The sequence below is a fragment of the Homalodisca vitripennis genome, unplaced genomic scaffold, assembly GCF_021130785.1.
Source record: "Homalodisca vitripennis isolate AUS2020 unplaced genomic scaffold, UT_GWSS_2.1 ScUCBcl_10895;HRSCAF=19953, whole genome shotgun sequence".
In the NCBI taxonomy this organism is placed as follows: Eukaryota; Metazoa; Arthropoda; class Insecta; order Hemiptera; family Cicadellidae; genus Homalodisca; species Homalodisca vitripennis.
Window position 1 is genome coordinate 1 of NW_025787002.1, and position 14,036 is coordinate 14,036.

Sequence of the window (14,036 nt, forward strand, 5' to 3'; positions counted from 1 at the left end):
AAAATAATAAAATCACTCATGGAACTGAAATAGTTATTATTAAAATATAGTACTACATATTAATTTTAATGAAATTTACTTTTGTTGTGTTAATGAATGAAAAAATTACTATTACTTGCTTGTGTGTTACAATTTATATTTATTTAAGTGAAACTTGGGAAAAACAATTTTATTCTTAGGTTAGTTCTATATAGTAGACTTTTACAGGTAACTTCATGTACCCATTACTGTGTGCTTTTCCATTTAAACCCACATAATATAAAGTATGTAAAGTTCACCCAGCAAGCCCATATCATATATGGACTAAATTTTATTTTATTTATTTACGTACATGGAAGTGTGGCCAAGATTTTGAGAACTTCTTGGGTTAATGGAAAATATATTTGGGTCACAGGAGTCTAACTCACTTTCAAGATTTCTTCAGGGTGTTTAACATTTGGCGCTTTCCTCATTCTTCTATCTTCCAGAGTTTTTTCCACAGCGGTCCACTTCCACCTTCAAACTGAAATTTTCATTACTTAGGGTATCTCCATCACCGATAATAGGTGCAAACTGTTCGAAAACTTTTTTTAAATTGACAATGAGATCATTTTTTTCTCTGGCATCCTCAACTTATATTGGTGGGAGATTTTTACTCGTAGGCCAAAAAACATTCCAGTGATGCTATAACTTAACCTGGATGTTAAGTCAGCACAACAATAAAAAAACTTTATCAAGATAGAGGTATATAAATAATATCGTCTGTAGTACTCTCTCTACGTCTCCTGGGTGATTTGATCTCTTAGTTTGGACTGCCCCCCTACGTATTGGTATCTTCAATTACACATGCTGGCTCCTCTGACTAGCGCTTTGGTTTCTCAAAACAATATTTGTTTGAATATATCATCACATTTAATCCTTCTTTCTTTTTATGTTTGCCATGGTGTTTGGTGAGGGGGGGGGGGGACTAGCGGTAAGATGCCCGGTTAGTGTCAAGTGATGGTGTTTCTGGTAGAAAGTCGAGCTGAGCCGGCCAATGAGACTTTTAGAACGTCAATTCAATGACATTCATTGATATTTAAAAAACTCAGGCCGTGGCATAAAGAGGTTGAGCAATAGTCACTGCAACTGACCGAAAGTTGTGCGATCTTGCCATGACGAAGATAAGATGTGGGAGTGCACCCAACCTCCCTTCAACTATCTGACGAATCCCAAGATCTGAACTGAATTACTCCTTTCATGTCGACTCTACCCGATCTAGTTTCACACATCTAACTACTTAACTGTCGCCTAGTGTTAATTTTTTAAAACTTGATTTCTCTTGGCCGACACATTGAAAAAACGACAACTAGCATGATTTCATTATTCCCTCACTGTCATTTCGGGATACATAATTGCCAATATTTACAGATAGTTGAAAGATGAATTTTGTTAGATACTTTATAGATTATAGATAAATATTTACTACTTAGCCTTTCCTAGTATATTTCTCGGGGGGGGGGGCACGATGGGCCCCCATGGCCCCTTCCCTGAAACCGCCCCTGTTGTCTTGGATATTCCAGCTATCTTCTTTGATTGCAATCTACCCCCCCCCCCCCCCCCCCCCCCCTATATGTATAAAATTGGACTCTTCTTGGTACTGCACCGTCTTTTAAGAGTACCTCAGGGCTACTTTATTGGGTTATCATATCTCTTTAAATTATCTTTGTGAATTTATCTCCTGGAGGTAGTTAGTGTCAAACTCTCGTTACAATATTTTTATAAACTTCGTACAATACTCTTTACACCTGAAAAAAACCTCTTCAAAAGCTTCAGGATAGCTTTATTTGTAGTAGACGGAATTGGTGTGTTAAAGAGTAAACAATAATTTTCCGGTGATACACCCAGCAAATACTCTATCAATCACTTGTTCATAAAAATCAGATTGTCCAAACCTTAAAATCTTAACTTCATCTCCAACTCTCAAGATTCTTAAGACTCCATAGCATAAACGAATTTGGGGAGGTTCGTTTCGGCAAAGGATATGGGATTTTCTGGGCATGTAGAAGACATTTGTAAACATGCTAACACAATGCTTGGGCTTTATAATGAGTATTTTTACTACGATGGTATCAACAATTATATTGATGTACTATGATCATCTTACTGCCCCCTGGTGAGACAGATTGTGTGGGTATGCCAGCCTCAGTATGGTCCAAATGGTTGCAATTGGTGTTGAAGTTGAGGATTATAGGTCCTGACAGCAGCGCTTCATCCCGTTTAGTTGCAGTCAGGACTTGGCATACAGAATTAATGGAGGTTGCTCTGGGAAATTCTCTTTCCAGAAAGAACTAAATCTTCCATTCTCTTGCCGTAAGACTCGGATGTGGTGATGTACTCTTTCGTTTGGAAGCATTATAAATGGGCTCATTCAATGCTCGTATCTCCCTTGGATCTTAAATTAGACTTCATGAGTACCAATAATTACATCATATCCTTGTGATCTACTATGTCGTAAGCATCCACTCACACAAAACTTTGACTTAATAGTCCCTTAGCACGAGATTTGTCTTATCTGGAAAATCAAAGACCTTTGCCCCACATTGCACATTGTGATTTCTTCTGCGACAGCCTCCGACACAAATCAGGAAAGACGAGCCTTTTCGAAGGTCTTTTCAGACTAGGATTGTGGGATATTATTGCTTTGAAATTACAAGTATAATTAATCTATTATCTGATTGTTTATTGTTATCTCTTTACTATTTATTTTTATACTTTTTTTCTGTAATTTTTTTTTATTATGTTTAATTTTGTTTTATCCTGTTGATAGTCATATTTATTTATTATTGTTTGTTTGTAATATGCTCTACTATTTATTACTCTACCGTTTTCACTGTTGATTCGTATTATTTATTGATAATTATTTTTACTCTAATTATTTATTATTAATGTACTATACCCCTAAACAATGTATTGTGTACTCTTAATGTTTATTTTGTAAAACTTATTAGGCCTATGTAAATCTGCATGTTTGCTTGTCAGGGACAAGTGGGTATATTTTTGTTTGTTCTTAAATACAATTATTCATTTAATATTATATTAAAGTTCTAAATTGTAGTTTAAATTAATTTATTATATAATGTTTCTTAATAAAGTTAATAAGTGGTGGATTTTTACACGTTTTTGGATTAAGGAATTGTTTATTCTTTATATTTGATTTGTGATTCAAATTCCCTTTAGCTTTAGGTACTTTTTTTCTTATTGATGTTTTTATTTCCACTATTGCTCGTTCTTTGTTTAATCTGTACCTTGCTTTGTGAACATGCTTGTATTCTGTTTTACCATAATTATTTTATTTATTTGTAAATTGAGCTACTGCCCGTTGATTAAATGAAACAATCGGTGACTGAACGTGTGTAAAGAATATAAATCACAACTCATTTTTTAACGGGGTCCTGAACTCACTGGCCACGACCCACAAGAGGAATTTCCCTCCACCTTTTTTGCCACACCAATCTTTTTTCTGCCATTTACTATTGGCCTCTAGTCAGTTCTCTGTGATTTGGTTGGTGAATGGCAGACCTTTTGTTAACCTCTTGTATTCTTTAGTTCAGTTTTTAATAATTAATGTTTTATTTTAAGTTAAGTGCATGTTTTTCTTTAGAGTTAGTGTTCACCGTGGACAGATGAACATACAAACATGTTTGTTCAGATTCACATCTCACTTACCCGTGTCACCAAGGCTTCTGGTATAATTTGCTTATTTTTAGCACTTTGATTGTAATTATGTTGTTTTGGATTAGTTATTCCACACCGAGGAAGAGATCAGGAATGTTGATCTCGAGATAAATAGTGTTTACTGTAATTTTTTAAACAATGGCAAAATGGCGTCCTGGAGTTATAAAAGCCTGTTTTTTCCTTCCAGTTAAAATGTTTTAAAATTTTGAAATTAATACATTTCTTAATTTTATTTTAAATTTTAGATTTATTCCATAACACCTTCATGTTTACATACCCACACCCCCCCCCCCCCCCCCCCCCCCCTCCTCCTCCCTGATTGGTATATGTGCATTTTCATTCATATTCACCTCTTTCCTTCCAAAACCATAATTCCTAGTTTATACCACTGCCACCCTACAAAGTAAAATGAGGCAGTTTTGTTATTGTGTTTTTGTTCAAAACAGATTAGCAACCAATTTGCTGAATTGAATAATTTTAGGTACACAGCTAAATATTTTAATACTATGTCTAAAGGCACATACAATTTTGAAAACTAATGTTTCTTATCTCGTACATCCACCTCTGCTGAGCAGAAAACATTCTCGTATATACACAAAAGTTGAGTATATTTCTCTATATTCTCATTTACTTATTTTGTAAATGAGTAATTTTCAAGTTTAAAAACATATTTTAATTTGGACAATCTAAGGTTGACTTTATTGATTTTGGAATTTTTTTATGGTAGTAGTAGTTCAGTTCTTGATATCACAGTCATCTACGTTGCATACATCAAAAGTGCCGTAGATGATTTATTTTTTGTATGAAAAAAACACACGTGTGTTGAAATCCACACGATAATTTGTCGGTTTATATTTGGTTACGTGCTAATAATCCTTAGGAAAACAATTTTTTTTTTAAGTTTGTTAGTAATAAAGGATGTTTTTTTAAAGGATTGTAAGATTTTGGGACATTTGTCATAATTATATATTAAACAAAATAAGAAACCATAATGTTTTGAAAATTATTGGAATTAATAAACCCTCTTCCCTCAGGAGTCAAAAATCTCCTTACACCTTACGTTTAGAGTTTTGTATTAGGAGTTTTCACAGTTACGAAAATAGTATATTTCAAATCCTTGAAATTGCAATTGTTCTATTTTTCATAACAATATAAACAATGGCACAAATAAAATAATTATTAGCCATGCAAGTATTGATTTTCTTTACTTATGTGCAACTTGGTATCTCGCATCGAGACACAATAATTTTAATATATTTTTGCTTTACAGAATCGGGAGTTATTAAAATAACATTTTATGAATTCCAGCAAGAACTTTCATCCAATTTCATGATGACCCTAGATAGACCTCACTATGGTTAAGGACAATTCCGTTCACACAACAGCACAGACATGACAGCTGACGTGCACTCCAGTCCCCACACCAACGTTCTGCTCAACTCCCCCGCATATAGAGGTCAGTAGAGAACATCCCTGTGCAGATGTTTGTTTGTTACCTTTACAATACTCATTCCATAGCCAGAAAACTATGAGATGAGCTAGGATTACTCAAACAAATTTACACCACTCAAAATGAGATTGTATGAGTTTTTTCCCCCTTTGGGGCGGCCTAATGCCATTGCACTTTAGCCTCAAGGGCTTTTTGGGCGCACCCCCCGGAAACACACCATGAGGTATCACCAGTCTACAACTGTTCAGCAGTTCAATACAAACTGGCCGAATAACAAACCTATCAAGTCCTCCCTGAGAAAATTCTACCACACCCTGTCACTCAAAATACCAAAGATGGCATACCTCGCTCTCTTGCTATTGCAGGGCAATCAAAGAGGGGCAGAGTGCTCCAGTCAGTCTCCTCCTGCTCATTACTAACAACCTTCCACCAGGAGCGGATCCTCCTGAACGGATGCCCAACTCTGTGATAGATGGCTCTTCACTCAGGTGACGCATTGCCGTAATGGCCATCAAACCGTAATGAGAACTCACATGACATTTAGAAGACATTTGGATCTGTTTTAATTGAGAGAAGGTCCGAATGGAGCCACCTTGGAGGAAGGTGACTGTGAATACCATTTTACAAGTACCTATTTCATTAAATTAATTAAATACCAACTATTGTATTAATTAATCGGTAAAATGTTTGGTATGAATTAAAGAGTATCTTACATCTTACTACCTAGAAGACATTTTAAAGAATCACTTACCCAGCACCAACCCTTTACAAAATTGTCTTAATTAACCATTTATCAAAATCTCATTTTTAAAAGACAAAACAGAATCAAATATTTTTGAGTAAATTTCTTAGAACTCATTAACTCCTTGTAACTTGCTTGTGCATTTCGCTATTACACTTTACACCTGCCACATTTTTTTTACAACCTCCCTAAATGTTGTGAAATGTTGATACAAGTTTGTTTTAAGAGAGGTCAGTCTGTTCTATCATTTTGTCTAGCTGGCTTTACAAGAAACCCTAATTCCCTGTGATATTGGGGTCCTACTGTTATCTTTATTTTTTTAATATTGAACATTTTAAGCAGTCAACATCTAAAAACAGGTTCACAACAGAAAAACATTGCTTACACGAACTCAAGTCTGGAAATATTTTGTACCTTGTCTGTAGAAGCCAAATGTTAGTCTAATACTGAAAGTGAAGATATTGAAATTGGGCGATAAGAAATTGTGTTGAACGTTGGCTGTTGTGACACAAGAACACTTGAGATGTTAATTATGACATTAAACCGCAAAGGCCTCTAAGAACTAAGATTTTAAGCAATGTTTACTTTAGCTATTGGGAAGCTATTGTTTTAGTTTGTCAGTATTTGACTGCAGAACCGCAGCTTTTAGCGCAGAGCAGAGGGGACTAAGATTGTCCTGTTAGGTCTTATTCAGTAGACAGAACCAGCAGTGAGTGTGTTTGGCTAGTTTGTAAAGGGTTTGTTTATGACTCAAATTTATAACCATTATTATCCAAATATTTTAAGATCTATAAATAATATTGTTTTCTTTTCATATTGATAAATTTGACACATTTTGTAGTTAACCCTTTTGAGTGCCAAGTACCTTTATTGATGTGGATAGTACTGAAAAGTGCCAGGTATTTTTCTAGTGGGTTGTACCTAAAATTTTTCAGTTCCTTTTGAATGCATTTTGCAAGGTTTTCAGTAAAAATAAATTCACAGTTTGAATTATGGGTTTTTGTTTGGTATATCATACACAATTATTTTATTTTTACTCTGAATAACTCTGCACCTAATTCACATTAAAAATAACAAAGTTACACATTCAATATAAAAAATTTTAAGCCAATACCACAACAAATTGACAGAATTTATTTCAATTTTTTTTTTTAACCAACCTTATCATTACCGAAAATATCATATCCTTTTCTTTGTCCATATCACTTGAAAGGGGTAATTGAAATTATCTATTTAAATCTTGAAAAATGTGTAATCATTATCTTCAATAATGAGTGAGTTGTTAACAACTTTTAAGAAACTAATGTCTACATGTGTTTCCGGTAGCCATGTCAACCAAAAATTTCTTATATGTGCGTTTCTAGATTCTGGATTTTCTGTCATTAAAAGTTCCAATAGATTCAGGAAAGTTACTATAACAATCTTATTTTGAAAAGAACAGTTTTCATGAACATATTTAATATACCTATTAGTTTAAAAATATACATATTTTATTTGTTAATGGATTTTTTCCCACGTACGTCCGTTTTTAAATCGGACGTTGGCACATTTTCGGCCAACTTTTGGGACTATGCGGTTTGTAAAATATGAATATTGGGCACTCAAAGGGTGAATTTCTTGTTAATATTTCTTTATGTGGCAACAGATTATTATTTGTTTATATTTTGGTCTCTGTTAGATGTTTCAATTGATGTCTCCAAAACCAAGTGTGGTCTATAGTGCAGGATTAAACAATGTACCCTCACACCAGGGGGCGCACCCAGAATTTTTGGTGGGTCAGTTGGGGGGGGGCTGGGGGGGCCGGGGGGCGGGGCTTCGGCTTCCCAAGTATAAAATGTACGCCGTATAGTTTTCCATTCCATGACCTTTCAATGTACCAGTAATATATAATTTAGTTGGGGCACTATAACATATCGGAACTACAATAATGTCAACATTTGGTAACATCACTGTATTACATGATCATTAGATTAATTGAGTAAGCTTTAAAACCAAACTGTTCTTTGCTGGCCTGTTTCATAATCAACTACAAGTTAATCTTATTAAGAGAATGATTAAATTTAAGTTAAGGGCAGTCTGACATGAAAAAAAATAAATTTTTTTGGGGAAATTTTGGTTTTTTATTTATTAATATTACTTTAGAATTTTCTCTTTAATAATGGGTATATAATATTACCTTCATTACTTATAATATTAACCTTATATAAAAAATATATATATAAAGGCTTGCAACTGTTGTTTGGCTTTGAGGCCACCACTCCTTATAGTAATAACAACAATCTATAAAATAAGATATTAATTGGTTTTTGTTATGTTGGTACTGTTTTGCTTTTAGTCTTGGTTTTAGCTGATATCACACACTGTACAGACAAATATGGACAGATGTACATCTGTTGTTATTATTTTATGTTGGAGGTTATTGTGGAAGATTTTGAAATACTGTGTGTTTGTGATTTGCAAGTTTCCCTGTTGTTTTTATTTGTAAAGGAGGTTTATTATTGGTAATTGAATGTAGATTAAAATGGGGTAATAAGAAGAGGAGTTAGGAAACTAAGAAAAACCTATGTTACAAGAAGAAGACTGTTGTTCGTAGTCAAGAAAACAGTAGTAACTTCAGGTAGATGAAGAGGATAGGCCTAGATACACCCAAAGTTGTTTCCACTTCCAATATTGAGAAAATTGAGCCCCCTAACCTAGCCTGCTATGATAATTCTAACTGATACCCTTACAGTATGACATAGTAAACATTGTACAGCTTAGAATCAGTTTTTGAAAAGATGTTGCAGTGTGTAGGGTTTGATCAATGGACAAACCTATCATTTAGTCGTAAAACCATTTGAGCAGGGCTCGCAGTAGTACAAGATTTCCGTCTCCTTGTAGCTGTGGCATGACAAAAGAGCTTTTGACAACACTGTTCCCAAAGACAACAGATATTAGGCCTAGGGCCTATTGAAGGGCACCAAGCAAAAGTTCACAAATGCTACTATGACTTGAAACCTAAGGTTAGATATATCGGCTTGCGTGTAATAGGAAAGGGCTTATACTGCTTGCCCCCCTCAAAACTCTTTGGCGGCATGATTGAATTTACCCGCTTCCGCCCAGCAAGTTCAATCAACATGAACAGTTTTTGTCCAGGCCATGTAGAAAGGTTGTGTGTGAAAAATCTATATGAAGGAGAGCAGTGACAGAAGCAGTTATTGAAAATGGAAATTTCCTAATGGACTAATGTGTTGTGCGGTTGACGGAAGGAAGCTAAGCTGGGCAAAAGCGAGGCCACACCTCGACTTAAATGGCGTTGTCACTAATTACTTCAGGCAGATACGGGTAAAGTAATAGATTATTTATTCTAATGTCAAAAATACTGTAACTAACTGCCCTACAGAGAACAAGCAACACAAACCACTCTAGAAATTATGCAAGGCAAATTATGTATGGTAGCTAGTGGAGGTATGGAAGCTGAAAGGTGCGACTGCAATGTTCAAAAGATCCGAGACTAAATACGGTGTTCGCTATGTGGAGTTACCTTGGAGATGGTGACTCCAATGGCTATGCAGCAGTTGTGTGCAGAAGGCCACCATATGGCCCAGATGTGTCCATTTCAGAAGTTGGAATGGTGTAGGACCCGTACATGTCCAGAAGAAGGACGGATGGGGACAAAGAATAAGGGACTTTATCATGAAAATTTTAAAGGCTTTGAAGCTTTCTGACAGGAAAATCTCTTTTCTGGGCGAAAAGGTAAGGCTAACAAGGGGAAGGCGATCCAACAAATCCAAATAATTACTATGGACCTAAGCCATCACGTAGGAATACACCAACCAGCGTTTGGAAAGGCCATGAGGCGAGACGCAGTGTTGGGCGTTGTACCTGGTCATGTTCAGTCTACTAAAATCGATACGCCTTGTAGATATTTTATGCCCACGACACCGAAGGACCACATGGTGTAAGTATAACCAAAGCCGCCAAAGAAAAAACTAAAATATGACCACAGCCAGCATTTTTCAACCTCTCAACCTGGTTCTATGAAAAGCAAATCAAAACTATTATTTTAAATACTTTTGTGCAGCCTAGAAACTTACTCATAGAGAGAGAAAATGTGCTCAAAGGAATAATCTCAAAATCCTTAATTGAGTCTGATGAATAATGTCATTTGGGCTCGGCTCCCTAAATAGCGCCATAACCCTTTGTTACACCTAGGTGCTCTTAGAGCATAAGGTGTCTTATGAGGCAGTCCTATCATTCAATGATGGGTTACAGCTCCAAAGTGAAAGTTTTAGAGCACATTGGGCTAGAACCAGGACTGAATATGCGGTTAGCTTATAAAAAACGTTCTCGACACCCGCAGCGGATTCGCAAACGCAAGATAAAGCGGCTACCAGACATTGAAAAAAAAACTCAGGCAATCAAGGACCTTTAGGGACCAAAAAGCAAGCTGGAGGATCTGTATCAAGAAGCAAGGAGGAATCCAGACAACCTCCTTCCTACAGTGCAGGCCATCATTAAACCAAGGTATGAGTCCATAATTATTGCTACCCTTTCTTGCTTTTTTGTCTTGATTTGCCGAAACTTGTTATTTCTTTAACTTTGGGGGTGCCACTCATAAACTCAAAAGAAACTATCATAGGCCTACCCCAGTCAAATTTTTATACAGTATTCTAACTTACTATTGCCTAGTTTCCCCTCATGGGATATTTAATAAATATCTCTTGTCCAATGAGGCATCAGTAAAATCACATTTTTACTTATAAAAAAAGGTTGTTAGGTTAAAAAACAATAAATTATAAAAAAAGTATAAACTTTTTAATTTTTTTTTCAAATTTATAAACCTCATGATAAGACCTATGATTAAAAGCTATTTAATTAAGTATAAATAAAAATCAGGACCTCTATCTAAAAACCATTACAAGTGATATAGGTTCCCATGTTAACATTTATGTTCTTATTGGGAGGTCGGACTTGCCCTTTCATAGGCTACTATTACATTTAACAAAGCTTTTAGCTCAATTTATTACCTTATTTATAAAATTACAAGTTAAAGCTTTATTATTGATTTTTATTATGAAATGTCATCCTGGAATTAAGTTGGACTGGTCATTTATTAGTTTTAAGTTTTCAAGGAAAGAAATATTACATTTAAATTACAAATGTAAAATTTAATGATTAACATTAATGAGATGTAAGTTAAAGTTAAAATATTTACAAGACAAAATCTAGACGTCTGGTCGATTTTTTGAGAACAGAAACTACCTCTGTATTGGTCACTTCTATTTCACGGTGAATATTCAAAGCCGCCAGTCCACTCAGTCTGTTAGCACCCATGGTATTCCTTAGATAGGTCTTGAGTCTACGTAATGTTGAGAACGACCTTTCTGCTGTACTCGTAGTTACAGGGATAGTGCACAATATTTTCAACAATATGTGGATGTTAGGAAACATGTCCTTATCACACAAGTTCAACAAATCAATTACATTTCTTGGTGTGTTGGTGTGGGTCTTAAAGCTGTTGTGCCACAACTCAAACTCGGCTTTGAGCAGGCTTTCGTTGTTCCCACCACTTTCAATTATGTCATTTTTATAAAAACAACACAGCTGCAGATAATTAAGTTTTGAGGTTTCTTCCTTTCCACGTGATCCATCGGCTGTAGGCATCAGACACTCAAACCCCTTCAATATGTCTTTATGTTTCATGAATCGGGATTCCAAAGAACTTATCAAAGATTCAATCCAAGGGATGAAAATAGATCGCCGGTAGTACACTTCAGGCGTATCTGCTGGTGTGTTGTTTCTATTTTGTTGTCTGCCAACTGTTCGGGGCATGGAGATTTTACATCCAAAGTTGTTGGCCATATGGGTAGCCTCTTCAAACAAGGAGTGAAACTCTTCATCCGCATTTGTTCTTATGGATTTTAGGCTTTCAAGTACAGTTTCAGCATGTGTGATTGCAGAAGATAGTTCCAAATCACTTCCTTGCAGCTTTTTGCTTAGGTTTACAGTGTAACCAAGGAGCTTGTCTGATGCCAAGAGAGAAATGATGAATTCGCCTTGACGTAAAGAGCTGAGTAAAATAAGAGTTCCAGAAGAAGAGTCTCTATCACTCCAGTTTTTTTATTTCCTCCAACGCTACTTCAACTGGTTGAAGAAGCTCCTTCATGACAAAGACGGCATCATGCCTTTGCACCCATCTTGTTGGACAAAGTTGTAGCAGTTTTTTCCTGTTGGTTTCAACATTTATCTCCGATGCAATACACTGTTGTAAAAACGGCTTGTCTTTTAGGAGTGTTGAAAAAATTATACACCCTCTTCTACTATTCCGAAACAGTTTCTGATAGGTGCAACTTCAGAAGCGTTTGATAATGCCAGATTAAGGCTATGAGAAGCGCAATGCACAAATATTGCTGTGGGGTGAGCTTCTTGGATACAGGCTTGGGTCCCATTAAACTTCCCACTCATGGCAGCCGCTCCATCGTACCCCTGGCCACGTAGGTTATTGACGTCAATGTTACTATCTTCAAGTCCTTTTATTACAGTTTTTGCCAACTCCCTACCGGTTGTGGAGGTTAGTGGCATGAACTTGAGAAATTGCTCACATATTTGGTAATTATTTGATGCATCAGAATCTACGTATCGTAGACACAACGAAAACTGTTCAATTGTTGAAACATCGGACGTTTTCATCTGCGAGAATACTAAAAAACTTAGCCTCTTTAACTTTAGTTGCTAGGTTTTCAGTTATGATCTGGTTACAAGCATCAATTTATTTGGTTTTGGATGTTCAAAACTTATGTACGTAGCATTTTTCTACCACATGATTCAAAGTGTTTTTTTTAAATCTTGATCCCCCGCTTCAATTCTGGCTCTAAGCAGTTGCTCTAAAGTTACCCTCATTCTCGGCAGGTCTACGATTTATATCCAAACTCAGCCATAATCTCTATGGGCCCCTAAAGAGCAATATTTTGCCTTCCACACAAAATAATAGTGTCTATTATCGGAAGGATTCTTTTCACGTTGTTTTGGGCTTGAAGGTCTTTCCCTTTATCAAGGGGATTTGTCGAACTGATTTGATTTCCCCACACCCCCCCCCCCCCCCCCCCCTACCCCCCCCCCCCCACTACTATCCCCATTACTCTTTTAAAGTTAGCTGCGCTTACAAAAGAGTAGTCCTTGTGGTATCTGTGATGGCTGCATGCTTTTCAAATTATTTTATAAATCCTTTTTTCCAGTTAGAAAAATACCTTCCTCAGACAAGTTGGCCAGTATAGTTGAGCGTTACTCTTGCCTACTTCTTTTTTGGAAAAAGCCATACAATGAACACCAGTATGCAGTGTCTTCAATTCCAGAATAAGACAGCCAAGGATATTTATTTAGCCATGAAAACAAAAATTTTCGTTGTTGAGTCCCGTTCGTTCCTGTATAGGAAAGTTAAAACTACTTTGAGGCGCTCTCTCACAATCTGTCATTTCAACACTTTTAACTTTTCACTGTCTGTCCATTTTATTGTTTTAAACAAAGCACTGTCTAAGTTATTTTGACTTACATCGGACCTGCAGGGGGGGGGGGAAGTTCTTACGTTTGCTCCCGAGGACATCCTCCAACACAAACTCAGGCTGTTCTGCACATGTAGGCAGCTCCTTACTTGCCGAATTATTTTTGTGGCATTTCACACGGGGTTTAAAATAGTTTTGTATACTAGCTTTTCTTTTATCTACCATAACTTACTAGACTACTGTCGCCAACCAATTTGTCAGACCTTAGACCACAAACACAGCTTGAATCATTGACAGCCAGACAACCGATAACACCCACACTATACTGCAATTCGATAAATAAAACTACGGACTGTCACAATGGACAAAAAGGACAAAATTCACGGCGGTTGCCCGGGTGGCAGGCGCGCGGGGCGGCAGCTATGCGGGCACGGTGCGCGTCTGGTGAGAGTTGTGGAAACTAGAGCTGGTCGCCCACTGGCAAGGCCACGTAGTCATCGCCATAGAGCAGGATGGCATGGAGGGAAGCTAACACAGCAGCGCATGCAGTATTACTGTGAATACATACGTCTAAATATTTGTTTCCACAACTCTTGATTTCTATGAATTTAATCTGTGTTACTTTAATAAATAGGGTTTAACGTTACCATTCATTATAGATTATAAA

At 36.3% G+C, this 14,036-nt stretch overlaps 1 protein-coding gene across 1 annotated transcript; it reads right to left on the reverse strand.

Moving 5' to 3' along the window:
* Positions 1-11,060: 11,060 nt before the first annotated feature.
* Positions 11,061-12,135, reverse strand: LOC124374882 (52 kDa repressor of the inhibitor of the protein kinase-like). Its single transcript, XM_046833026.1, has one exon. The coding sequence runs from the start codon at positions 11,730-11,732 to the stop codon at positions 11,082-11,084; it is 651 nt and encodes a 216-aa protein (XP_046688982.1). The 5' UTR covers positions 11,733-12,135; the 3' UTR covers positions 11,061-11,081.
* Between the last annotated feature and the right edge of the window lie 1,901 nt (positions 12,136-14,036).

What these genes read in the sequence shown, in the direction of transcription:
- LOC124374882 (XM_046833026.1), bottom strand. Translation starts at nt 11,732, where the DNA reads ATGGCCAACAACTTTGGATGTAAAATCTCCATGCCCCGAACAGTTGGC.